The 26,557-nt window shown below is 48.9% G+C and overlaps 1 protein-coding gene across 1 annotated transcript in view; it reads left to right on the top strand.

Annotated features, from left to right (window-relative positions):
• Ppp1r16b (protein phosphatase 1 regulatory subunit 16B) overlaps positions 1–26,557 on the top strand; it is a 91,710-nt gene that overhangs the window by 6,461 nt on the left and 58,692 nt on the right. Inside the window, exon 2 of the mRNA XM_041670350.1 lies at positions 21,821–22,169. Within this exon, the coding sequence (XP_041526284.1) occupies positions 21,920–22,169 (250 nt within the window). The 5' untranslated portion in view covers positions 21,821–21,919. The remainder of the gene's footprint in view (positions 1–21,820; positions 22,170–26,557) is intronic.

The raw sequence follows: 26,557 nt of genomic DNA, 5'->3' as shown, positions 1-26,557 counted from the left end.
TTAAGTATGCCCAGGCCTGGGACCAGATGCAAGTGACAGGATGCCTGGGCTCAGAGAACAGCTCAGTGGCCAGAACTGGTGTGGTTGAGTTTACAGGGCTTCTGACAGCACTTGTCTAGGGATGCACCATTCTGGCCCATCTGGTCACCTGGGGGTTTCAAAACCACAGATCCCTGGGCTCCAGTCCATCCCACCCCTGTCACAAGCAGCCCAGAAGCGCCCCTGGGAATCTGTATGTTTTAAAATAGGCCAGGAGATTCTGAGTTACAGCTGGAGGGGGAGCAGGGGACCAGTACCCTGTGTACTTGGATCCTGGTGCAGGGCTGCGTGCATCCCAGTGGCTCCTGGCTAAAAGGGGTGCCCAGGTCCAGCTTGTGCTTGCTCCCAGCTCTGCACCCTGCAGGGTTGCCTTTGCCTAGAGGGAGGGACACCTGTTTCTTAAGTGATCATGAACATGCGGTTCTTACGAGCATGCCTCTAACTCTTTAGTCCTCCATGGGCTCTAAGTGGTGGCAGTATTAGCAGCCCTGACTCCACTGCTCAGGAAAGTGAAGCACAGAGAGGGTCAATGACACCCCCAAGGTCACACTACCGATAAGTGGCAAAGTGGATTTGAACCTAGTCCATCTGGCTTCAAAGCCCTTGTCCTTCATTGCCACATGTGCTGACTTTTTAAAAAGTCTCTCTCTCTCTCTCTCTCTCTCTCTCTCTCTCTCTCTCTCTGTGTGTGTGTGTGTGTGTGTGTGTGTGTAGAGAAAGAGAGGGAGAGAGAGAGGAAGAGAGAGAGAGAGAAGTCAGAGGACAACCTCAGGTGTCTGTCCTCATCTTGCACCTTGTTGGAGACTGGATCTCTCTCTCTCTCTCTCTCTCTCTCTCTCTCTCTCTCTCTCTCTGTGTGTGTGTGTGTGTGTGTGTGTAGAGAAAGAGAGGGAGAGAGAGAGAGAGAAGTCAGAGGACAACCTCAGGTGTCTGTCCTCATCTTGCACCTTGTTGGAGACTGGATCTTTCTCTCTCTCTCTCTCTCTCTCTCTCTCTCTCTCTCTCTCTCTCTCTCTCTGTGTGTGTGTGTGTGTGTGTGTGTGTGTAGAGAAAGAGAGGGAGAGAGAGAGAGAGAAGTCAGAGGACAACCTCAGGTGTCTGTCCTCATCTTGCACCTTGTTGGAGACTGGATCTCTCTCTCTCTCTCTCTCTCTCTCTCTCTCTCTCTCTCTCTCTCGCCAATGTGTGCTCTGGGCTAGCTGGCTGAGAAGCCTCTGAAGATTCTCTTGTCTAGTTTCTGGCTAGGATTGGTAGAATTCCAGACACTTGATCCTGTGTACATCTTCCAGATCTGTGGATCTAAACTTTGTTTCTCACACTGACATGGCAAATACTGTACCCACTGAGCCGTGTCCCCAGCTCCCACTCTCTGGCTTTTATTGTGTAAAATGCTTTCTTCTCTGTGGGGTCATCCCACTCCAGGTGAGTGTCTTCTAGTCTCTCTTCACACAGAGGAAGCTAGCGGTGACCTTGGCTGGCTTTGGTGGCACGCCTGCCTCCACCACCTACTGTGATCTTGAGCACGTTGCTTGTTTGTCTCCGATGGCTGAGCCTCAGTTTCCCTATGTGTAAAGAAAGTACAGCACTAATACATGATGCAATGATTAAATCCCGAGTCTGCCCAGCAACAGGATGTATGGATAGATAAATTATTCCTGCAATTCTGTGTGTCCTGGATGGCTGTAGAGCAGAGGGACAGGGAGCAGAGCACTGTGTCGTTATGTCCCAGGGGCTGGATCATTCATAGTCTTCATCAGGTTGCTGGATGGCTGTGGCTTCCTTCAACACCCATAGCCTCTGCGCCCATGATTCTTGAACTGTTGTGGCCCCAGGGTCTGTGGCAGCCCAGTGAGCCCTCAGCTCAGTGTCACCATCAGAGCTGGCTCTGTTTCTTGTCATCCAGTTGCAAGTAAAAGCAACTCATGCTAACACACATTCTCGCCAGCACCCCTGGCCATTCTTGGTTGCTTTCTAGAATCACTAACATCCCCAGCCGTCCTGTGGACAGGACAGAGAGTGAATGTCGCATGATGGACATGGCCTCTTGCCTTGTGATGGAATAGGAATGATTTTTCACCAAGTTTCCATTTGATTTTTCCCCTTGATGTATAATATTAAGTTTTTCTTATTGCTGTGTTTTATGCTTTTTAATTATAGAAAGGATACAAGCACATCATAATAACCCCAACACTACAGAGATGTGGAGAATGTAAAGTAAAATTTTTCCACTGCCCTCCCTAGACTCTCCTCCCCTTCTCCGGAAGGAATCCCCAGGTGCCTAGCTTTCTGTACATTTTTGATGCACACACAATCTCATATTCATTTACATGTTTATCTTTCTTTCTTCTCCACACATCTAGGTAACACTCCTCTGAGATTTTCTTTTTCAACTAACTTGTCTGAGCACATGCCCAACACATAAATGTATGTCTGGGTCTTTAAGGTTAGGAGGAATCTCATTGATAACAATCCACCCTCATTTATTTTGTTGTTCCTTGTTCATGGTTAAAATTTCTTCTAGGGACTGGGTTCGATTCCCAGCATCCACATGATGGCTCACGACTTCCAGCTCCAAGGGACTGGGCTCCCTGGCTTCCCCGGTACCTGCCCACACTCGGCATATACTTGGCACACACTCGGCACACATTCGCACAGACAGACAGACATGAATACACATAAATCTTTAGAAACTGCTTTTTTTTCTTTTCCTGCAGCAAGAGAATAATGTGCCACCTTGGTTTCTACAGGTTTTGTCTTTGTGCACCACTCCGAGTTCACCCAGAACCAAATGTTGCAGCTAGAACTGGGCCAGCTCTTGCTGACTTGTTTTTCTCTGGTGTGGATTCTGCCTTTGCCTTTTCCCACATGGATACGAAGTGCTTTACTTCTTTATAGGTACCAGCTGAGGAGGCTTTATTGTGATGCCCGGGGCCGGGGGTGTTTTGCATTCCCCCCCCCCCCAGAGTTTGGAATATTTTCAGATACTCAATGACGTGCCTTACAGATGGGATCCAAGTTCAAACCTGAACTCATTTGTCATCTCCTCCTCTCTCTCTTCCTCCTTTCTTCCCCTCCCCCTCTTTCTCTTTCACCCTTCTCTTCTGCTCTGGGATTAAATCTAGGGCTCGTGACATAGGCAAGCACTTACTACTTACTGAGCTATACCTTTCCCCCCTTTAATCGAGCTCGGGTCCTCGTGCTTGGGCAGCAAACGCTTTACCCACCAAACCGTCCTTTCAGCCCCCCGAGCACCCCTTTGGCATCTTTTTATTTTGTAACAGGGTTTTGATAAGTAGCCTAGATGGCTTTAAACTTGTGGTTCTTCTGCCTCAGCCTCCTGAGTAGTTGGGAGGACAGGCCTGTGCCCTCGTGTTTGGCTTCGCGTTTGTTTGTCTTTACATACACTGTGATACAAAGCTGGAAGGTAATGTATTATAATACTATTAGTGTGCTGGGTTTGACCATAGCCTGTCGCAGGTCAAGGGTAAAACTATCCATTTATGGTTTTGTGGCAGAGCTCAAAAAGCATTGGATCTTGGAGCAGTTTGGATTTTGGATATTTGGTTGCTCAACCTGTAAAATAACCTGGGCCAGGTTTTGCAGTGATTCAGATTTTTTTTTTTTGACCATTGGATAATGCCTTTATAAAAATTGTTAACTTCATTCTGCTTGGCCTTATGCTTCGGATTAAATCTAAAATTAAATTAAGCCAGCGTCTGCCCTTAGGTTGATCTCATCCGCGGCTGGCAGAAGTGGTCGAGTAAAGCGAGAACCAAACAATGTGGTTCAGGCTGCACCACAGGCTGGCGTGTGCTAAGCCAGCTGCTATTCATCAACCCCTAGCTTCATGGTTGGCACGGGCGAGCTTATCAGACATAGCATGGACTGTGTCTGGAATGAGGTGGCTGATACTCTCACGTCATTCAAAACAACTTGAAGCCAGGCATGATGTGTGTGCCTGGATAGTGCCAGCACTTGAGAAGGATCATGAGTTCAAGGCCAGCCTGGGCTATCTACCATGACTCTGTCTCAAGCTCCCTGGGAAGTAGGGAAACGGTGGGGGTCTGGGGGATCTCGATGAGAATCAAAAAAAAATGTTGCAGCTACCAGGGGAGCAGGAGAAGAGGCAGGAAGTTGGGAAGGGACAACTCCAAACTAGGCTTTTGGGTGGTTTCCACGTTGACTAATAGGGCTCATTTGAGGAAGTGTTTGCAGGTAAATCTGAAGCCTGCAATGGTTTCTTAGCCCTCCCATGTGGGGGAAGCCATATGCTAATCCAGAAAGACCGAGCTCAAGGAAGCAGAGGGCTGTCTTTCAAAACTCACACTCCTGGCGGTCACAAATGCTGGAGGTGGGTGATAGGCTTGGCTGTGGTGTGTCAGACGCACAGAGTGCTTTTCAGTGAGGTAGTGAGCAGCAGAGATCTCCCTGGGGCTTGTGAAGGGGCCTCCTGTGCAAAAAGAAGAAGCCTGTCTAGCTGGGGGTTCTCGCCCACTCACAGGCAGCAACGCTGGCCCTAGACATTTCCCTGTTCCAGGCATCTACTCGCTCCTCTGGTCCAACTCAAGGCAATGAGCAGCTGGGGACGTCAGCTGGAAAGGGACCCGTTTGTTGTTTTATGGTGCTGCCTGGCTCATGAGGCAGAGCCCACGGTGAAGAGCTGAGACTGAGGAGAAGATGAGGGTCCCTGTTCCAGGTCCCGCAGCCAAGCTCCGCCTGCAGAGGCGGCTTGAGCAGTGGTTATGAAGAAAGTTTAACGCTAGCACTTGGTAGGCAGAGACAGGTAGATTTCTGAGAACTGGAGGCCAGCCTGGTCTACCTGGCAAGTTTCAGGCCAGCCAGGGCTACATAGTGAGACCCTGTCTCACAAAAACAAACAAACATACAGTTTGTGAGGAAGACTCAGAGGTAAGAGTGTTGACTGTCTAAGAATAAGTTCTTGAGTTCGAGTTTCCAGCCAGACATGGCCCTGCATACCCGTAAGCCTGGCACTGTGAGGGAGAGGCAGGGTTATCGGCACTTGCTAGTACTAGCCTAGCTTCAGGATCAGTGAGAGACCCTGTCTCGAGGGATTGTGGTAGAGAGTGATAATGCAGGATACTCAATTCATTCCCCTGCTGCCCCTTGTTTGGGTGTGCTTGCATGCATGTGTATACTACCCCCCTGCCCACACGTATCTTTCTCCAAGGCCTGTTATAAGCACTAAAGCTGATGGAGAAGATAAGCGCTCAGCTGGGAGTCAGGAATGCAGTTGCTGATAATTCCAACAGACAAGGACATTATTTCATCATGGCGCCTGTTTTCCATGTTGAGCATATTAGCATCCTCTGGCGCGCTTCATGTTCTGCAGACTAACTCTCGGGAGTTAGAACCTTCTGCTCCAAGAAACTGCAGGGATGGTTGCCAGGTCCTGACACGAAGGTTCTTGGAGGCACAGCACACCCACCTGGGAAACGTTTAAACCCTACCAGTTCTTGGCTGTACCTTAGACCCATTAACCTAGGACGTGCCAAGGGGGCCCTCTCACACACCAGGGCTCTATTTAAACTTGTAATGACTTCTTATGGGGAAAAAAAAGCAGTGCAGAAGATGCATATGGCTTTGTGGTGTGGCTTCTCTCCTTTGCCTGGGTTCCAAGGATTGGAATTGGATCACCAGACTTGTGTGGCAAGTACCCTTACCCATTGGGTCATCTTCTGGGGTTTCTTTTTAAAACAAAGAGAACAAAGAGAAGAAATACAGCAAAAACAAAACAAAACAAACAAAACCCCAACAACAACAAAGCTTCGGTGTTGTGTGTGTGTTTGTGTCTGTCTGTCTGTCTGTCTGTCTGTAGGTGTGCACTCATGCACATGTTTGTGGATGTGTGTGGAGGCAGGCCACATATCCAGTTGTCTTTATGCTTTTTGAGGCAGGGTCTCTTGCTGAGTCTGAAGCTCATGGTTTCAGTTAGTCTGGATGGCCAGTAATCTCCACAGATCTGCTGGTCTCTACCTGCCCAGCACTGGCTTTAAGCTTTTTAAATTTTTATTTTTTAAAAAAAACATGAATGATAAGAATCTGAATTCAGAGAAAATGTATTTTAATACCCATTTCATCTCTAGAAAATATATACATTTTAAGTGGATTTTTCACAAACTGAACATGGCTGTGTTATTCATTTCCTATTCAAGACACAGAACATTCCTGGGACCCCAGAATCCCTGCTCTGCCTCTGTCCAGTCACTGCTTCCTTGACTCTTCCTTCATGCTGCTAACAGTTATTTCTTCTTGTTGAATTTTACATAAGGGGAATCATACACTAGGCATTCTGTATGTGTTTGAAAAATATTGGTTAACATTGTTTCTATGACTCACCCTTATTCTTGATGGCTGGATATTGCTCATCTCCATGGCTGTATAATATTCTATTATAGGGATGCAGCACTCACCCACCGTACTATAGTTGCTGGACACTTTGGACTGTTTATTTCTTTCTTTCTTTCTTTTTAATGTATGAATGTTCTGTCTGCATGCATGAGAATGTACCACATGTGTGCAGAATGCTGCAAGGCCAGAAGCAGGCACCAGATTCCCCTGAAACTAAAGTTGCAGTCAGTTGTGAGCAGACACATGGTTGCTGGGAATCAAACCCAGGTCCTCTGGAAGAGCAGCCAGTGCTCTTAATTGTCTCTCCTCCAGCCTCATTGTTTATATTTTGGGTTTATTACAAATGATTCTGTCATGTGGACCTTCTGTTGCATCTGTTCTAGGGATGGAATTGCTGGATTAAGAAGTGTGTTTACCCACATTTATAAGCCACTGTTGAGTGGCTTTAAGAATGGGATTGAACCAATGCATAACCCACTCAGGGCATGGGGATCCCTGCCGAACTGTTGCTGTTTGCTGTGGTCTTAACTCTGTGGGTTTAGGTGTGTATTCCCACCATCTCCATGTGATTCAGGCATAGCTGCACTTGGTTTGAAAAGTGTTAGTGGGGACGAGGAAGGGCTGCATGGATGCCTGTGGCAGGAGCCTGTTATGCATCTGGCCTGGAGTTCCCCAGAGGAGGGCATTCTGCGGAGGAGGGCAGTGTTCAGGAGTGTGCTTTGTGTGCACATGACTCATGGAGATGGCTCTGGAGACTGAGCTGGAGGCCTATGAAGCTCTGGGAAGAGGAGGAAAGACTCGAGTCTCTTCCTGTTAAGGCCTGAGTGGGCTGGGAAGACGATAGGTAGGTAACTAGTAGTGTGTCTAGATGCCGTCAGGGGGTCTGGCTTGAGGGTCACGTTGTAGATTTGCTTGTCAAAGCTTACCTAGAGCCAGGCACTAGGAAGACCCTAGAAAAGGTAAGTCAGCATCAGAACTGCTAACTGTCCTTAGTGAGGACCACATCTCACACAGGTGCAAAGGAGAATGGAGCTTGAGGGGTTAATAATGTTGGTTCTTTGTCGAATCTTCCTCCTCCTCTTGATTATCCTTCTTTTTTCTTCCCTTCCCTTTTACCTCCCTCCCTCTCTCCTTCTTTTCCTCCCTTCCTCCCTTCTTCCTTTCCTCTCTTCCTTATCTAACCCAGAATGATCTTCAACTCATAATCCTCTTCTTCCTCCCCAGTGTAGAACGCCAGACCTGGGCTACCATTGCCTACCTAGTACACGCAAAGCTGGGATGGTTGCTTTAAGGATCCTTATCCCTGTTGATTTCAACTTCTGTTTCATTTTAAGAAGATGCCACTGGTTGCCTTTTTCTTGAGTTTGGGTCATGTTTTTCCAGTTTTTAACAATTTTTTTATTTTATATTAGTTTTATTTTATTTTTATTTATTTTTGAACAGTGTTTGGCTAGGCATAGTGGTGCATGCCTTTTATCCCAGCACTTGGGAGACAGAAGTAGGTAGATCTCTGTGAGTTTGAGGCTAGTGTGGTCTATGTAACAAATTCCAGGCCAGCCAGGGCTACATAGTGAGAACTTGTCTCAGAAAAAAAAATCATTTAAATTTTATTTTATGTATATGAGGATTCTGCCTGCATGTACATACGTGCACCACACCTGGTGACCACAAAGGCCAGAAGAGGGCGTCAGATCTCCCTGGAACTAGTGTTACTATGGTAGCCTCCATGCGGATGCTGGGAACCAAACCTGGGTCTTCTGGAAGACCAGCAAATGCAATCAACTGCTGAACTGTCTCTCCAGCCCTTTTATAGTATATTAGATTACATCCCGCGTGTTGGAAAGATTCGGAGAGAGTCTGGATTCTCTTGTGTTTCTCAGAAATGAAAGATTTTAAATAACTGGCTACTAGCTCTCCCAGTCTCCAACTCCAAACAGCATCCCCTGGGCAGGCGCTATAGCTAGGGTTGCTATTGCTGTGATGAAACACTGTGACGAAAAGCAACTTGAGGAGGAAAAGGTTTATTTGGCTTATGTATCCTAAGTCACAGTCCATTGAGGGAAACCAAGGCAGCAACTCAAACGGGGCAGGCAGGAACCTGGAGGCAGGAGCTGATGCAGAAGCTACGGAGGAGTGCTGCTTACTGGCTTGCTCCTTATGGCTTGCTTGGCTCCTTTCTTATAGAACCCAGAACCACCAGCCCAGGGTGGTACCACCCACCATGGGCTGAGCCTTTCCACATTGATCGCTAATTACGGAAATGCCCTAAAGCCTGCCTACAGCCTGTCTTATGGAGGCATTTTCTCAACTGAGGTTCTTTCCTCTCAAGTGACTCTAGCCTGTGTCACGTTGACCTAAAATGAGCCAGCGCAGTGTGCAACAGCTGAGATCTTGGGCACTTCTTTAAGGCTGATTTGTACTACTTGGCATCTTTCCAGGATATGTAGCATCCAGGCAACGTGGGGTACAGTCTCCCACCCTGCTTCTCTCCCAGCACCCTTTCTGCTTTGACCAGATGTCATATACTACTCCATGTTTAGTTACTGTCCTTTAACTTTATCTTTTGGTGGTGGTGGTGGGGGGGCAGATACCTTTCTTTGCTTTCCAGCTGCTGCTGACTGAATTTTGCCCTTTAATTGCTCAAGTCATGAGAGAGAAATCTTTACCCAAAGATTAGCTGCTACACAACACGTCTGATGGAGGGAAATCCCCCCACATTCAGAAGCTAGAAAAATACAAGTCGCCTTGTACTGCTTTCGTCTTTTAACTGTTGAGTCCCCTGGAGCTTCTGCTTGGTTTTTGGTGATTCCCAGCAGGTCTTCTTTGGAGGGTGGATGGGCAGTGTCTGGAGTTCCCAGTTGTATGTAGGCAGGAGGGTTGGCCCTGCAGGAGCTCTCTGCCCTCGCTAGCTGTAGAATCTTGCTGAACGGCAGCAGCTTTGTCCACTCAGCAGCCCTCGGAACCACCCACCTTCCTGCTTCTGGGGCAGCAGGTGAAAATGAATACTCGTTTGCTGCTAAGTAAAGAAAGCTTCACATTGAAAATAAAAGGGAATTGGTAGAGAAAATTTCCAGAAAAAAAAAACCCAAATTAGGGCTGTGGAGATGGATCAGTTGGTAAAGCGCCTGTGCACAAGTGTGAGGCCCTGATTTTGGAACCCTGCACCTGTGTGGAAGCTGGTCATGGAGGCACATACCTGCAACCCCAGTGCTGGAGAGGCAGAGGTGGGTGAACCCCTGGAATTCAGTCTAGCCAAGTTGGTGAGTTCCAGGCACCACGAAAGACTTTTTCTCAAAAAATAAGGTGGAGAGTGATGGAGGAAGACACCAGACATCAGCCTCTGACCTCTGTCCTTTCCCCTATACATCTACATGTCTACATGTGTGTGGGTGCAGGGGCGTACACACACACACACACACACACACACACACACACACACACACAGAACCCTTCCAAACTAGTTACTTGTTAATGGCCTGAAATACGAACTAGAGAGAGTTGCCATCATTTGAGAGGAGATGAGAGTGTCCCAGACACCTAAGTGCAAAGCGCCATGGTTAATAGAGTGAGCCTCGGGTTTTGACTCAGGAAACTGAATTCTATTGCTATAGTAACACGGCTTCCTGCAATGGGACTTTCAGGTTCAAAGGGAATAGAGAAGCCGGGGTCTGCTCAGAGTTCTGCACGCCCAGGAGGAGGGAATCAAAGGAAGGAACTCTGGCTGCAGATCACAGGCAGTGACAGAAGCATTGTCATGCAGTCTGCCACAGCCCACAGCGTGCATCTCTGCATGGTAACCCAGGAGGTCACAGGTGCCATACCGGGAGACTTCAAAACCTGCATTTTGAATTAAAAAAAAAAAAACCTATTCATCAAACTGGAGAGGTTCTGGTAACTTCCTGTTTCATGCCCTGGACAGGAGAGGACCAGACAGTTGCTGTTGTGACTCTGGGTTGGGAGTTGTTCAGAGAAAAGAGAATGAAAACTCACTTACCAGAAAGGGGATGTCTGGCCGTGGAGGCTGAGCCCCTAGTGCCTTGAAAGGGACAGTAAGTGAAGGTTAGAGTGAGGGACACCCGTTTCCTGGCCAAGCCTACATATGAAGTCCTTTCTGACACTCAGCGAAGTTCTGATCCGAGTCAGCTATTTCTTACTCTGCGTGGATTTCCTTTATTTCCCTTCACAATACTTTTTCTAGCCAGTGTCACAGCCCAGGCCTGAATCCCAGCACGTGGGGAGTGGAGGCAGGAAAATCAGGAGTTCTGGGTCACCTTTGGTTACATAGTTAGTTCCTGGTCAGTCTGACTTAAAACAAAACCAAAAGCCAGAACAAAATGAAAACCAATAAACAAACAAGAATTCCCCTTCTTACCCAGTCAGACTTCAGAGCTCATCTTCTTTGCCTGCCTTTTTCCCTTTTTATTTTCTAGTAGGGGAGATACTAAACATACCAAGCAAATGGTTTAGGCACCGACCCATCAAGCAGATGGCAAGCTGATAAAGAGATGCCAACAAGGAATAGCTGGACCACTGCCCTACTTACAAGTGCCCTAACCTCTCCGAGTCTGTTTTCTGTTTTTGTTTTGTTTGGAGACAGTGTCTCATATACTCCAGGCTTGTCTCAGATTTGATAGAGAGTCAAGGATGACTCTGAACTCGCAATCCACCTGCTTCTACCTCCAGTGTGCTGGGGTTAGAGGTGTGCCTCACCATACCCAGTTTCTCAGGTGCGGGGGATCACACTCAGGGCCTCACACATGCTAGGCAAACGCTCTACCAACTGAGCTATAGGGGCAGCCTAGTCCTCTCCTCTTCGGAATGGTGACAATAGCTACATCTTCAGAACTGTGGAACTACCCGCAGGAGATGTTACAGTGGAGCTCGATGGGGGAAGAGGTGCTAATTCGAGAGACTGCTATTGTTTCTTGGCACGCTCTCTCCCTGGGTTCGCTTCATGGGTGCAGATAACAGGCCCTGAAAGGCTTCCCTTTAGCTGAGCTAAGTGCGTGTTTTGCTGTGTTTTGCTCTGTAACGATCTTGACAGTTACCTTCTCTCCTGCGAATTGGTCTGTCTGCTTTCTTACCCAATATGTCTTCTTAGTTGTCTCTTTGCTATTGCTGTAGACTCTAAAATCTTGTACTTCACGTGGAAGAGCTTTTAAAAACCCTTAGGGTGCTTTGGGAGTCTCTCCTCTGTTCTTCTGCTGTTGTTTTTTGTGCATAAACTTTGTGTTTGAATCCCAGATAGGCCACTGACTGGCGGAGAGCTGGAATCACTAGGATTCACTCTGGCCCCTTCCTCTTTCACCCCGTCCTTCAGGTAGGGCCATCTTTAAACTCAGTTGCTTCCTTGGCGTTATTCTAACACCTCAGCAAGTGGTTCATATGGAAAGTCTTGTAAAATCGCCATCCCTGCAACTTCCCAACTGGTTGAGCCTGCCCCTGGCTGCAGGGGGAAGGGGTGGGGGTGTCACAGCTCACTAGGGCTGTTTCCCAGAAGTCTGTGGTGGAGAGAGGAGTCCTGTTAGTGATTGGAATGCTAGAAAGTCTGTGCTGCCCTCAGTGCCGGGGATGGACAAATCTCTGCATCCAGATGGAGGAGGGGGTCAGGTGGGCCCTTCAACAATATACTGTGTCTCTGGGACAGTACAGGGAGAGGGGACAGACAGCTGTACACACTGCCATTTTGCTATAGCTGGCTCAAAATGTCACTTTCTCGAACCTGGCCTTCAATACCTTAGCACGATGGAGCCTAGGTCCATCTACCCCCAGGGGTAGATGAGCTGCAGATAACTTTGGTTTTTGTCCATCTTTGAAGTGACAGCGATTCTGTGTTGTTCAAGTGATGTCCTGGGGTCCGAGAGGCCCTTCCGTCTGGTTTGATAACATTCTGGACATTTGTGTTTAAGGCTAGAGGATTAAACTGGTTTTGCGTGTATATGTGTGCATGCATGTGTGCACGCATGTTAATGTGTATGTGGGTGCACGTGGAAGCTAGAGGTTGGTGCTGAGTGTCTTCCTCTGTCATCCTCCACTTTATATATGGAGACAGGGCTTCTTACTTGAACTTTGAGCTTTCTGGTATCTATTCAATTTGATATAGAGGATCCCCTGTTTTCCCGTCTTCCCCTCCAGAGCGCTGTTTATGTAAGTTCTAGGGATCAGAACTCCGGTATGCTTGTGCAGAGAGTGTGTTGCTCCCTCAGCCATATCCCCACACTGAGGACTACGGTCTTAAGTAGGGGAGGGAAAGGGAGAGGGGCGCAGAGGAGATGATGGAGCCGAGACTAACAGCCATCCATCCCTTGCTTAATGATCCGTGATCTAGGAGGATGTTCTGTGGCCACGGGTGGTCTGCTTTGAAAATGATCCCTCTAGCTTCAAGGGAGTTTTTCTGTCCCTGCACAGGGGTGGGGGTTCCACACCCCCAATCCTGGAGGAACTGTGTTTGTAATATGACTCCCATTTCCCCCTACTTAGCTATTATATAAGCTTCTTTGGGAAACTGGTGACTGTGATTGACAGGGCCACATGGGATGTTTGCGGGCATTATATTAGGTCTGTGTGTTCCTGGCCTTTGCACTTTTGTGTCTGTCCTCTGAGCCCCTCCCCACACTGGCATTCTTACCTACAAGTGGTCTGGCTTCTCTGGGTTCAAGTGTCTACTGAGAAGCTCAGTGTGGAAGATTGATATGTTCACGGGCTTCCTGTGTCCATTGACCCCTTTGAAGTTGTCTTGGAAGCCTAAGGAGGCCATGTCACCTTTACATGAGAACCAGCCCCAAGCATCGAAGAGTCATCTGCTTGAAATGGACCCGACAGGTTGCGTGGCCACCTGTGGGGCTCCAGACACGCTCAGCAGAATTCTTTCTCCTAATGAGATGGTTTCCCAGTCCAGCCAGGGTTGGGGCACCTGGGCAACCTGTCTGCCACCCCACTGTATCTTGTCTCTTTGCAGTCTGATGGGTGGTTATTGAGTTCCTGGGGACCCCAGCATTGTTCCAGGGCTGGCCTGTGTTTTTTCATTAGAAGGTTTTTTCTCCTTAAGCCAAACCGAAGCTGCTTCCTTCCACTGCCTGTCCACGAGCCTGACTCTGCCTGAAGCTGGAGCAGCCAGGATCCTCAGGAGTCCAGACGAAGGTCATTAGTGCCCCAGGGTTGACCATGCTTTGTTTCCCAAGAGAGCTCGGTTCATGGATTGTCTGGCCATTCTTCATTTCTGTGGATTATGGGTCCTGCTCATAAATTTGAAAGCCTGTAAATGGGCTTCAGGCAAAGGGGTCGGGGCCACAGTGTGGAGTTATGAATGAAGGAATGTATCTGGAATAAAGGGAGTCGAAGAACAGACCCATGAGGGCCCTGGTCCCCCATCAGATTTAGAACCAGGAGGCCTGTGCATGGTTGCAGTGCCCAGGGTCATCCCTACTAGAGTAGGACAATCAGTGTACCAAGTCCCTTGAAAATGGGGCCGGAAGGACAGGGGTAATTTCTAACTCAGCTATCTGGAGCACCCAGGGCCCAGAAGTCTCTTTGCTCACGAGTGGAGCCTCTCTATTGATGCTGTTATTCAGAAAGATTGTGGGTGGGCGGGGGTGTGCATCCTTTAAGAGAAAAAGTAGGTCCTGAGTGAGAGCTAGGAGGAGGCACCAGGGCCGTTTGTTTTGTTTTCCTTTTTCCCTTGTGCTCAGCAGTGCAGGAAACATGGGAGAAAAGCGCTCGTGGCCCTTCCTCCGGAGCTGCCAAGACGGTGGAGAAGAATAGCCGAGGAGCCGGGGAAAATGCAGAACATTTTCTTTAACAGTGTGAACTTTGAAACTCTCTTCTCTCTGACTCATGTTTGAAAGTCTCTTCAATTTAAATCCACCTTACCTCGTGCTGTTTTTCTCAAACCAGTAGGCTGGATTCCAAAGATACGTCAATCAGCTGCTCCCGGGTGTGTGTGTGTGTGTGTGTTGGCGGGGTGGTCCTCCCTCCCAAGTCAACAGCCCTGACTACTGTAGGAACCCAGCCTTGACCTTCTGCCCTCCTTCAGGGCTGACCTTCCACTTAGAAGTGGCTGTTGTAGGAGAAAGTACGGTAATGTCAGTAGTAGCCCCCTGCAAGAGACCTCCACCCTTCCCGGCTCACTAATCCTGCATCTTTAAAGATATCCTTGCCAAGTGTTAGGATGTTCTGGGTTATCGGTAACTGCCTTATGTAATGAATGGAGTTTGTTGACTTGGCCAGCTGGAGTCCAGAGACTTGGTGATTAAGGACCCCCTTCATTTCCTGTGCCATCCAGCTGTTGGCTTCATCTGGAGATTGCCTTCAGCAACACCTTCCCTTTGGTCTTCTGGCTCAGTGGGAAGGAAAGGTTTCTGGTTGGGCTTCCATAGGATGTGTGCCTACCCTAGAACCAATCTCTGTGTTTGGGCTCAGGTGCTTGCGAAGAGCTCTGACCACTCAGGGCCCAAGATGATGGAGGAGGTCTGTGACCCCATGAATCTTCTCTTCTCCAGGGGTACACTCATTCCCAGCAGCAAACCTGTCATACACAGCCTTTGGCCCAAGGAGCTTCCTGTCAATCTATAGCTCCACCTCCCCACAGGACCCTGGTCAACTTTCTTGCCCTTTGTCTTATTGGTCTGGCTCGTGGTGCCCAGTCTGTGGGAGCCCAGATTCACACACTGGCCCCTTGTACTCGGGGCACCAATGTTGAGTAAGTGCACAAAGAAGAACCAGGTTTAGACTCTGCTAGATGACAGGCAAGCTCAAGGTCTTGAGGGGCAAGGTGACAATACTTTAGTGGCCTTTTCCTGCTTCTCCCAGGGCCCAATGTTTGGCCTTTAACTTCCTGTTGGTCACAATAGAACTATTTTGGTACGTGGCCCAGATGTTGGGGAAATTCAATGTCCCACCCTACTTCCCCTGGCCTCAGATTCTTCTCAGACTCAACATACTTCCTGGATGACTTCATTGCCTTGGCCTGTGCAGACCCCTCCCATGCTTATACCCCCAGCCCAGCCCCTTTTTGAGCAGATAGTCCATTGGGACTCTCACCACATACTTACAATATTTCTGTTCCACCATGGATTTACCTCCAGGCCTGGCTTCCTTGGGAGATCCCCTTAAGGTACTGAGACTATCATTCTCCCAGGGCCTGGTATCCTGCACTCTTTCCATTGTCCAAGTGTGGTTTGGGATGCAAGAATCTCTTGAAGAAGCTACTTCCCAGCTCAGTGGAGTCCTGGATTCCTGGGTTCTCCCAGCACCCAGGCCAGTGCCCTTCCCGGGGGGCCTGCCTGGCTGCTGCTGGCCACACCAGGCAATTCTTTAATTAGCTTGAGCAGGGTTTTCTCAGATGGGGGCGGGGGAGGTGTGTGGGTCTATTGGGGGAAACTAGGTCACCTGAAAACTAGCAGTCAGGAGGGAGCTGTCCTGGGGCCCTGCTCCAGGGAACCCAAGGGGCGAGATAGGAGGGGCTAATAGGCAAAGTCACAGAAAATATGCCCTGGCCCCTTTTACTGGCTCTGGGGAGATGCTGTCCTTATCTTTCTCCAGGGGGCTGGGCGACTGTTCTTAATTTCTTGGCCTAGAGCAAAGAGGGTAGGGCAGTGGCACGGTCTGTCTGTCTGTCTGTCTGGAGTTTGGGGGTTGGGGAGTCCAGCTCTTGCCACCAAGCTGTCACTCATCCTGTGCTCCCTTGCCTGTTTTGTCATCCATCAGCTGGGCAGGGACCACATCTGTCTGCCCTCATCCCTTAGCACACTTCTGGCATGTGGCAAATGTTGAGAAGTGTTTGTTGAGTGCCTATGGATGCTTCTGGGGCGGGGGCTGCAACTCAGTGGTAGAGCCCTTGCTGAGCATAGCCTTGAGTTCCCTCCCCAGCACTAAAACTAAACCACCACCCCCTCCCGCAAAAAGCCCATGTGAGTCGTTCTAAGGCTGTTGTCATGAGAACCAGTTGTCATTGTGAGGCGGCTTCCCCAAATGTCAGTGACTTACATATTCTGCCAACACTGAATTCTGTCATTATTTCATTTTTCTTTACTACCAAGCTACTAGTTGTAGATTGAAATGGAGTTATATAAAAAAGGAAATTTCATGTCACTTCCATAAATAAACAGTAACTGTGAAAACAAATCCACAGAAAACCAAATGATGTTTTTACATTTTAATCTAAATACCACTGCTGTCCCTTCCCCCAGGCTGGGAACCTCGGGTGGTAGGGGGGAAGGGGGACGACTGTCTGTAGGTTTACAAGGGAGACTGGTGTGGCTCTAATGTTACCACCTATGAGCGGCAGACTGAGGAGGGGAGAGGAAGGGAGGGGAGGGCAGAGAAGGGGATAAGAGGGAGAGGAGAGGAGGGAAGGGGAGGAGAGGAGAGAGGAAAGGAAGGGAAAGGAGGGGAGAGGAGGGAAGAGAAGGAGAGGGGAGAGGAGGGGAAGGAAAAGGAGAGAGGAGGGGAGGAGATTACAGGCCTGTATTACCAGGTTTGGTTTCAATAGTTTATATTAGTGTGCGTTAAACGTACAAAGAAGTGACTTTCGTTTGCGTCATTTCTCTTTCCATGCTTAGAACACCTGGTGGAAATGATGGTTAAGGAGTGTTTCTCTTTTGGTTTTTATTTTTTCTTTGACACATGGTCTAATACTGTTAGCCCAGGCAACCTTGGAACTTGCTGTGTAGCCCAGGCTGGCCTCATACTCACTGGAACCAGCGTGTCTCAGCCTCTCAAGTGCTGGATCACAGGCCTGAGCTACCACCCTCTGCTAGGAAGGTATTTGGGAAGTGGAAAGCATGCTGGCATGCAGCCGCCTGGCATGACTTCTTCCTGCTGTCACTTGGCGTGTTTTGGGGCCACTGAACCCAGTGTGTGTGCAGTCAGAGCGCTGTTAAGACACTGGACACTTAGGTGAGCTGGATGCCAGGCGACCCTCTTCCTCCAGGGCATGATGTATGCATGCTGGCCACTGTCAGTCCCTGTAATCTAAACACCTTAGCTGAGGGCTTGCTGGGTAGCTTACAGGCCTGTGCATGCTATGAGGTGTAAATGGCTGTGCCCTGCTCCGTGTCGTGGAGAGTCCAAGACGGCCTTCCTTTTCTGTGCTGACTGGATCTCTGGTGTTTGGATGCTGCTGTGTCCCTCTGCTTCCTACAGGGCTCCAAACTCAGTGACCACAGGAGCTAGTGATCGGTGACACAAACATAGGTCAGGTGGGGTAGGATGTCGGGAGGGACTGGGGTAAATTAGAAGGTGTGTGCTCCAAGAGAGGATACAGCCTTTCTCTGCACCTTTTGGTGGCTGCCATGTGAGTCCATGTGGCCAGACCTTGAGATGTTCTATATCTGATACTGGATATAAAAACTCCAAGTTTTAAATGTGAGTACTTAATTGAGATGTTGAAGATGGTGTGGGCTAAACCCAAACAGACTGATAAACGTGAATGAACTAATACAGGAGGTTTGCTGATTAAGTTTGGCCTGTAGTCCAAAAGTATATCTTACAGATCTCAGATGTTCTTGATCTCTTCAGTCTGGGCAGCCCTGTCCTCTCCAGAGGGTGTGTGTGTGTGTGTGTGTGTGTGTGTGTGTGTGTGTGTAAACTCAGGGCTTCTTGTATGTTAACAAGCAGCCCAACAACTGAGCTACATCCCTAGACCACAGCTCCTCTATTTTTTAAGCCGTGATGTTGGTTAAATGATTTCATCGGTTTTCTTTACTTGCAAGACAGACATGATAGTGCCTGCTTCTCTAAGTAGCCGGGAGGATTGGGTGGGTTTTTAATTGACAGGCAGGAACCTTCCAGAAAGGAGAGCTAGTCTCCCATCTGTCTCTAATTCGGGCTAGTCCTGGAGCAGGTGTTCACATGAAGGAGAGCTAACATCTGGTTGTCCAGCTCCAGTGAGACCATCATAGCACCATGTTAGGGCATCCAACTCCATTCTATATGCTCAAAACCACCCGGCCACAGTATCTGTCTCAGTGGCCACAGTACAAAGCGGGGACAATACTGGGAACTGCCAGGGAGCCTGCCTCACAGTGCCTAGCTGGAGGGAGGGAAAGCAGGTGCAAGCCCTCTGGAGAGGAGAGTGGCGGTTTCTTTCTTTTTCTTTTAAAGACTGATTTATTTATTATGTAGACTCACAACCACATGGTTGTTGATTTCTTTCAAACTAACCGGGGTAATTACCAGAGAGCTGTGCCCTGAGGGCATTCGCCATGAGAAATGAAAACTTATGCTCGCACAAAAACCTGTCCATGGATTTAAAAGCCACAAACTGGAAGCAACCCAGACCTTTTCCAGTAGGTGGATGGGGAAACAAATTAATGCGCAGTGGGATAGTAGATAAGAATGAAAAGGAATGAACTATTGACGCGTATGGTGATTGGGATGAACCTTAAAGGAATGATCTGTGTGAAGAAAGCCAGCCCTCAGTTCTTACTTGCTTTCTACTCCTGTTTTTATAGTGTTTGAACAAAAGCCTAGAAACAGGGAACAGATCAGTGCCAAGGACTGGGATGTGGGTGGGTTTGGGGGTGCATAGGGGAGCCCTTGGGAAGTTGCCGGAAGGGGTGCTTGTAGCTGAGGAGCAGTTGATATTTTACTGTGGTGGTATGCACTGGTGAAATTACTTTAGAACTGTATCTGGGGAGTATGGGTTACAGTTGGTAACGTCCCTGTTTTCAAAATAAAAAGTTAACTACAAAACGACTGCAAGAATTTTTAAACATGTTATATTATGCATTGAACCCAGGTTTCATGCATGCCTGACAAGCCTTCTACTCCGGAGCTAGAGCCCCAGGGTTTCTTTTTTTCTTTTCTTCTCCTCCGCCTTTTGGTTTTTCAAGACAGAGTTTCTCAGTATAGTCCTGGCTGTCCTAGAACTCACTCTATAGATCAGGCTGGCCTCAAACTCAGAGATCCACCTGCCTCTGCCTCCCCAGTGCTCGGATTAAAGGTGAGTGCCACCATACTGGCTCTCTTTCTTTCTTCCTTCCTTCCTTCCTTCCTTCCTTCCTTCCTTCCTCCTTCCCTCCCTCCCTTCCTTCCCTCCTTTCTTTCTTTATGCTGTTGTTTGCTTGCTTGTTTAATTTGGAGACAGGGTCTCAATCAGTGATTTAGGCTGGCCTTGAACTTACTCTAGCTCAGGCAGGATTGGAACTTGAAATTCTCCTGCCTCCGCCTTCCAAGTAGCTAGGATGCCAGGCTGCCACCAGGCCCAGAAACTCTGAGTTACTTAAAACCAAAACCAAAGCAAAGCAAAGAATGAGAAAGCCAAGCTGCATGTTTCCTATTGAGTCTTGCTCTTGATTTATCGACCACTGAGATAGACCTGCTCAGACCCCTGGGGTTGGCCCTGTGGCACTGTCAGTTTCCCCCCTCTCCAGCTGCTGCTGGCTTGTCTTCTGGATTCAGGGATGGAGGGAGACTGGCCCATTTCACCCCCTCTTGGCTCCTAAGGGGCTGGACTTGGGATCCCTGATGGTCGGTCTCTGAAGAAAAGGCAGTCTGGAGGGAGGACATTGAAGCATAGGCCCCAGGAGATCAGCAATGTCTTCCTGAAGTTCAGACTTGATTCCCCAAAAAGGCAACTTTTTTTTTTCATCCCACAAATGTGGACCCACCCATCCCTCCGTGTTTCCCAGCAACCGGAGACAGCCTTGCCTGGTGGGTCGAGGGTGCTCTGCCTTCAGGCCTCCATCCCTTCTTTGCTAGTAGATGTGCAACCGTAGCCAGCTCCTTTATTCCTTGAGTACCCTGGAAATTCTGGGAGGTGACAGAGCATTTTGCAGATGGGAATATAATCTTCGCAAGGTTCAAGTGATTGCCCAAAGACCCCTTTCCTCTGCCTCAGAGCACCCAGGGTCTGTGCTGATGTGAAACCCACTTGGCTTCAATCTCTGAGAGCAGTTGTATGTCCTTTTCCTTTGAAGGTTCTCCAAGGTGTGTATGTGGAAGGACTTCAGCCCATAGATTCCAGGTCTAATATTTCAGCAGTTAGTAAACTTTCGGGGTGGGGGGGTACTTTAACCCTTGAAATTCAGGATCCTAAAGGGACTTTGTTTATGCAAATTGTTTATTTTTACTGTCTTTGATTTTATGACACAGTCTCACTGTATAGCCCAGGCTGGCCTCAAGTTGATAAATGTGCTTGCCACCAAGTCTGATGACCTGGGTTTGATTTCCAGAACCCAGAACATCATGGGAAGAGAATTGACTCCTGCAGGTTACCCTTTGACCTCCACATATGCATCATGGTCCTGTGTGTCACAGCCCAAAAGAAATAAAATGTAAAAGGAAGATAGACACCTACCATGTGTTGTAACTCTGCTTGACATTTTGATGAAAAAGAAACAACTGTCATAAAACAAACAGAAAAAGCGAAAGAGTTGCCCTGAAGGTCTGGCCCTCTGTTGGGCTTTACCTTAGTGACAGAAGTCACCTGGTGTGTAGCGTTAGGACACTTGCACTAGGAGCAAAACGAGAGTGGAAAAGGTTAGCAGTGTCTTCTCCATGTATGCAAACAGTTCTGACTTTGTGGGCACCTTGAAAGGGCCTCGGGGGTCCCTCCACAGGGTGCCTGGGCCGCACTTTGAGAACCACCGCAACCTTATATCCTCTTATTTCCTTCCAGCCCAGTTTGGGCTTCTATTTGTTACCTGCCCCCCCCCCCCCCGCTCGCTCCCTCCCCCCCTCCTCTCACGTAGCTCAGGTTAGCCTCAAACTCACTATGTAGCCAAGGATGACCTCAAACTTTTGATCCTCCTGGCCTGAATGTCCTCAGTGCTCAGATCATAGGCATTCACTTTCATATCCTAGTTATAGGGTGCTGTGGATGGAACCTGGACTTGGTTCCCACGAGGCAAGGAAGCAGCCAGCTGAACCCTATTCCCAGCCCTCAGGGCTTCTATTTGAATGCTGCACAGCCTGGGGTTTCCTGGGTTTGGTTGCCCCCGTGTTGTCCTAAGCCCCAAGATACCCTCTATAGTTCCACTATCACGTGACTTACTTCTTGAAGTAGGATGCCTTTGCACAAGAATGCTTGCTGCAAAGGGCAAGCTTCTGTTAGCTGACTGTGGCTTGAGAGGTGGGCAAACGCCATCATGCAGCAGAACTTTCAGGAGGAATGGAATGGTCTCTATCTGGGTATCCAGCGAGGGATCCACTAGGAAGTGTGCACATAGGTGTGACTGTGAAACTGCACTGTTTTCCTTTCATTCAAACGCTGGCTCACAGCAGAGCCAGGCCTTGCTGGGACCTACTCTCTACTCTTAAGAAGCTACACTTTGCTCTTGGCACAAATGGAAAGAAAACCTCAAGGGATCTCTGAACTCTGGTCAGGGTGGTCGGGTGAGTCTCTCTACCATATGATGTGTATTCTCGGGGCTCATCAGTCCATCTCTGTGTGTCTGTCTTCCCTCCCCAGGCCCCACCATGAGGCCCCAGCCCCTCGGGAGCCCCTGCGCTCCCCTGGCCCCGGGCACACCGTGCTAGCCCCAGGAGGGCAAGGGCAGGCAAGGGGGCCATGGCCAGCCACGTGGACCTGCTCACCGAGCTGCAGCTGCTGGAGAAGGTACCTACGCTGGAGCGCCTGCGCGCAGCCCAGAAGCGCCGGGCTCAGCAGCTGAAGAAGTGGGCACAGTACGAACAGGACCTGCTTCACCGTAAGCGCAAGCATGAGCGGAAGCGCAGCACAGGTGGCCGTCGCAAGAAGGTGTCCTTTGAGGCCAGTGTGGCGCTGCTCGAGGCCTCACTGAGGAACGATGCCGAAGAAGGTAAGGCCCCTGGCTCCAGAACCTGAACTGTACAGGGGCAGGCAAATTCTGAGCTGCTCCTGAGGTCAAGTGTGGACCACCCCATCAGTCCACATTAGGAAGAAGATGGCCCTAGGAGACTTCTCCCCCACTCCTGAGACAGTCTCCTGTAGCCCAGGGAGGCTTCCACTTGTAATGCAACTGCGTATGACCTTTAACTTCTGACCTTCCTGCCTCTACTTCCCAGGAGCTGGGACTGCAGCCCTGTGCCCTGGCGTATCCCTTCCCACCCCCAAGCCTTGGCTTTATCTTAGATTGTTGGAGACAATGAGTCCAGCTTTTGGCTAAGGAATACAATAACAATTTCCCTTCCCTCCCACAAATATTTACTGACAGCCTGCTTCCTGCGGCACTGGCACTCGGTGCAGAATGATGAACACGTGGTATCCCGTGTCCCGTGTCCCCCCACCCACCCAAGCTGGCTACTCTAGGATGATGCGTTTCTGGAATCCTTTTCTCTGGTCCTTACTCAGCCTGTGGTATGCTGCTCTTCTTTTTCATGCTGGGAGGGAACCCAGGGTCTTATAAACGGATCCAGCACTCTCTCCAGAACCCATATCCCTGAATCTGTTCTCCATTCACTCTCCACTGCCACAACTGCCACATCCATGGTGGGGGGTAGTGAAGAGCTAGACCCTGGGGGCTGGTGACTTAGCTGGGAGGTTAAGAGCACCGATTGTCCTTCCAGAGGACCCGGGTTTGATTCCTAGTACCCACAGAGCAGCTCACAATCAGCTATAACTCCAGTTCCAGGGAAACTGACCCACTCTTCTGGCCTCCCAGGTACCAGACATATGGGATATGCGGACATACGTGATACACACACATGCATGTAGGCAAAATACACATACACATAAAATAAAAATGATAACATCTTTTTGAAATGTATCTATACCCTGGAGGTGGACACCTGGGTCTAAAACTGGATGTGCAGGTCCCTGTGCGACCCTGACACAGAGAAGTTCTTTTGTTCTCTGTCCTTAGACTTTACTTGTCCAAAATGGGGGAGACCGCAGCACGCCCATGAAGGCCTTCTGAGCATTCAGTTGAGTAATACCCGTGAAGTATCTCGGACATGGCCCTCATGTTAACTATACGCTTATGATTGTTTTTAAATTTCGCTTTCTGACTTTTGAGACAGGCTCTCAGGTAGCTCAAGCTAGTGTCTATGTAGTTGAAGATGACCATGAATTCTTGATCTTTCTGCCTCCACCTCCCAAATTCTAGAATGGCAGGTATGAACCCCCATAGCTGATGTATCAGCATGTTTTATTATATTCCTACCTTTTATTTCTTTAAATGTGTAGTTTATATTGTCATGGATTCCGTAAGTCTGGAAGTAGAGACAAGTATACACCACGTTGTCCATGATGGTTTTACTCTCCGAACTGTGTAAATAAATGAATGCATGTTCATACGGTTTCCGGGTTGCACGGTTACCCTGTACTGCTTACATTCAATAATGCCCACTTCACAGATAGGGATATTGGATTCAGAAAGATTCAGAACCTTGACCCGATAGGATAACAGGATCAGAAACCCTAGGTAGGATACTACCCCGTGGCTTTTCAGGTTTGCTTTCTGCAGCTAGAATGGCTTTGACCAGGCTCCTTCAGTGGGCATAGACTCCTGCCTGCTCATTAGAGCTGCAGTTTGTGCACATGCCCTTTGACCCCTCAGGAGCATCTGCACTACCCCTGGAGAAGCCTGGCATGTCCCCTGGATTCCTCCCCTCTCCTGGTATTGAGAACCCTGGCATGTCCCCTGGATCCTTCTGGAGCCTCTCCTGGTTTTAGGCACTAGAACAGTTAGTGAAAGCTGAGAGCTGGGGGCACTGAGAACATAAGAGACCATGGACGTTCATAGGCCGAGTGTCCCTAACCATGGAAATCTGAAACATTTGGGGCACCTACATAGATGTTGCATATAGAAACAAACACGCCTGACCTCATGGGATGGGTCATAAATCACGGGTGGGCTAGAAATGACGCCCAACCTGCTTGCTGTAAGTAAGTGGGACACAGAAGTGAACTTACGTTGACTTGGTTTCCATCCTCGAGCAATCATCTTGAGTATTTCAGTACATCAGACACACCTCATTGCAAGCCTTAAAGATAAGAGATACAAACCTGTGCTCCCCTGACCCTCCAACTTCTGGACTGCCCCGAAAGCACCATATCATTGATCCCGGTAATACGGGGCCCTAGGATGTGAGCAGGGACAGGCTCCCAGATCCATTGAGTTTTAAACGGCCCAGGTGAGAGCTGGGGTGAGCCCCTGAAAGGCATGATGGCTCAGGATGGGGATGTGGCCCCGAGGCTCCTTCCCACGTGTGATTTGGTGTGCTGGGTGACGTGGCGGCCCCATCCCACTCAGGGGGTGGCTGGCAGGCTTATGACGAGGTCTAATTTTTGGTGGAGGTGGCAGTTCACTAACTCCTCTCTCTCCACGTGTCAATTGCGCTCCTCTTCTCTGGAAAACCCCATTTCCCCTCCCAAGGGGCTCTGCAGACTTTGAGAGTTGACTGTGTGTTTTGGAACAGTTGATGGCATCTACCCAGCCCGCTACCCAAATATCATCTCTTGTCAACTGTCAAGTGCGCTGCCTAGAAGAAACATGGCTTGGAGTTCAAGGGTGCTCTTCCACTCCATCCCTAGCCTATGACCTTGAACAATTTGTTTTCCTCTCTGTTTCAATTAAAATTGAAATTAAACTTGAATTAAAATCCGCATCACAGAGCATGGAGGGCTTGGGTTTGAGAGAGTGTGGCAGGAGTTAGAATTGGTTCTAGATTTATGTAGTTCAGCTGGTAGAGGGGTTGCCTAGCGTGTGTGAGGCCCTGCATTTGGTCTGCAGTACCATGTAAACTGGGTATAATATCCATACCTGTGATCCCAGTACCTGAGGCAGGGAGTTCAGAAATTTTGTGTCATGCTTAGCTACATAGTGAGTTCAAGGCCCCAGCCTGGGCTACACGAGAAGACCAAAACATCCTAGACCTTTGAAAGTTACCCTGAACCCCGTGGCAGATCAGCAGTGATTTAAATAGTTCTCCAGATAAAACGACTTTAATGTTTAAGAAAATATAAAATTCATACAAACGAATTCTTATTAAATCAAATGATATAGCGTTGTACAGAATAACAAGTCCCTTCCTCTCTCCCTTTCCCCCTTCTAGTCCCTGCTTGTTCATCTGAAGTCTTTCCTTCTATGTGTGGACTGGGAAGCTCATAGACCTTCATATTTCTTTAAGCTTTTATGCAAGGAAAGGCATCTTGGGATTCCAGGCACGTGACTCCAGTGTTCACCCCCCTCCCCAGTATGAAGTCTCGGAGTTCTGTGTGCCATCAACACGCAACACAGCAGACTTGCACAGCTCACTGTGTAATGTTTTATAGCTGGTGTCACTAGGATCTATACAATTTCCCCAGTAGTTTTTCTTTGGGCACATGTTCTAAGTATTTATCTTGGACAAATGTGGAAACATGTTTGTGAGCTGGATGGAAGTCATTAAGAAAAGACCTCTGGATTGGTGTCACTGTGGAAAGCTGTGGGGGCCGTGTGAAGGGGACCCTGGGGTCCACGGGTGGATGTGTTTGAGGTTGCCGTCCGTCAGCCCTTGAACTTGCTGATCTCTGCTCAGCTTCCTGGCAGCCTGACAGAGCCCGCCTGTGCCTGGGCTGACTGAGAACGGCTTCTGCTTGCTGGCTGAGCTGCTGTTTGGGAGGCTGCTGGGGTGTTAGCTCACAGTGGCGAGGGAGCATGGGTGGCAGCTCCCCACTCCCTTGAGCTCATAGCATCCTGAGTCAACCTGCAGGGGGGTGGGTGAGGGTTGTTCTCAGAGAAAAACAATCTGGCTAATGTCCTTGACCTAGGACCTGCCTGAGCCCCTCCCTCCCTACTCCTTGGCATCTTTTGATTCCTCCTCATGGCCCCTAAGTTCTTTGGCCCCTTTGGCACCTCTGGGTGCGTGCTTCCCTCACCTGACATACTTTTTCCAACTCTTCAGGTTCCCAAGGAGAGCTCTCCACAGGCCTCGGGCACCTCAGCCATCACTAGCATAGAAATGGTGCACCTTGCTGTTTCCTGAGAGGCTGCAGAGAGCCAGGGGGTTGGCGTGCAGACTGCAGTTCATCCCCCTGAGTTGAGATCTCAGCTCTCCCAGTGACTCCCTGTGCATGTGGGGACAGTAACCTAACTTTCCCAGACCTCAGTTTCCTCACTTGATTAATACCCCTACCATGTAAGGTTGAGGGGCTGACTTGACTTGGTAGATGCCGAAGATGTGTGGTAAGAAGTGGGGAAGAGGCAGAAGCTGTTATTTCTGTGCTGTCTATTATTCCACATTT

The sequence above is a fragment of the Microtus oregoni genome, unplaced genomic scaffold, assembly GCF_018167655.1.
Source record: "Microtus oregoni isolate MIOR12 unplaced genomic scaffold, Mior012 000020F_ref0000438, whole genome shotgun sequence".
NCBI classification, from domain to species: domain Eukaryota; kingdom Metazoa; phylum Chordata; class Mammalia; order Rodentia; family Cricetidae; genus Microtus; species Microtus oregoni.
The sequence above is the reverse complement of the archived record's forward strand: the minus strand, read 5'-3'. Positions and strand labels throughout refer to the sequence as shown.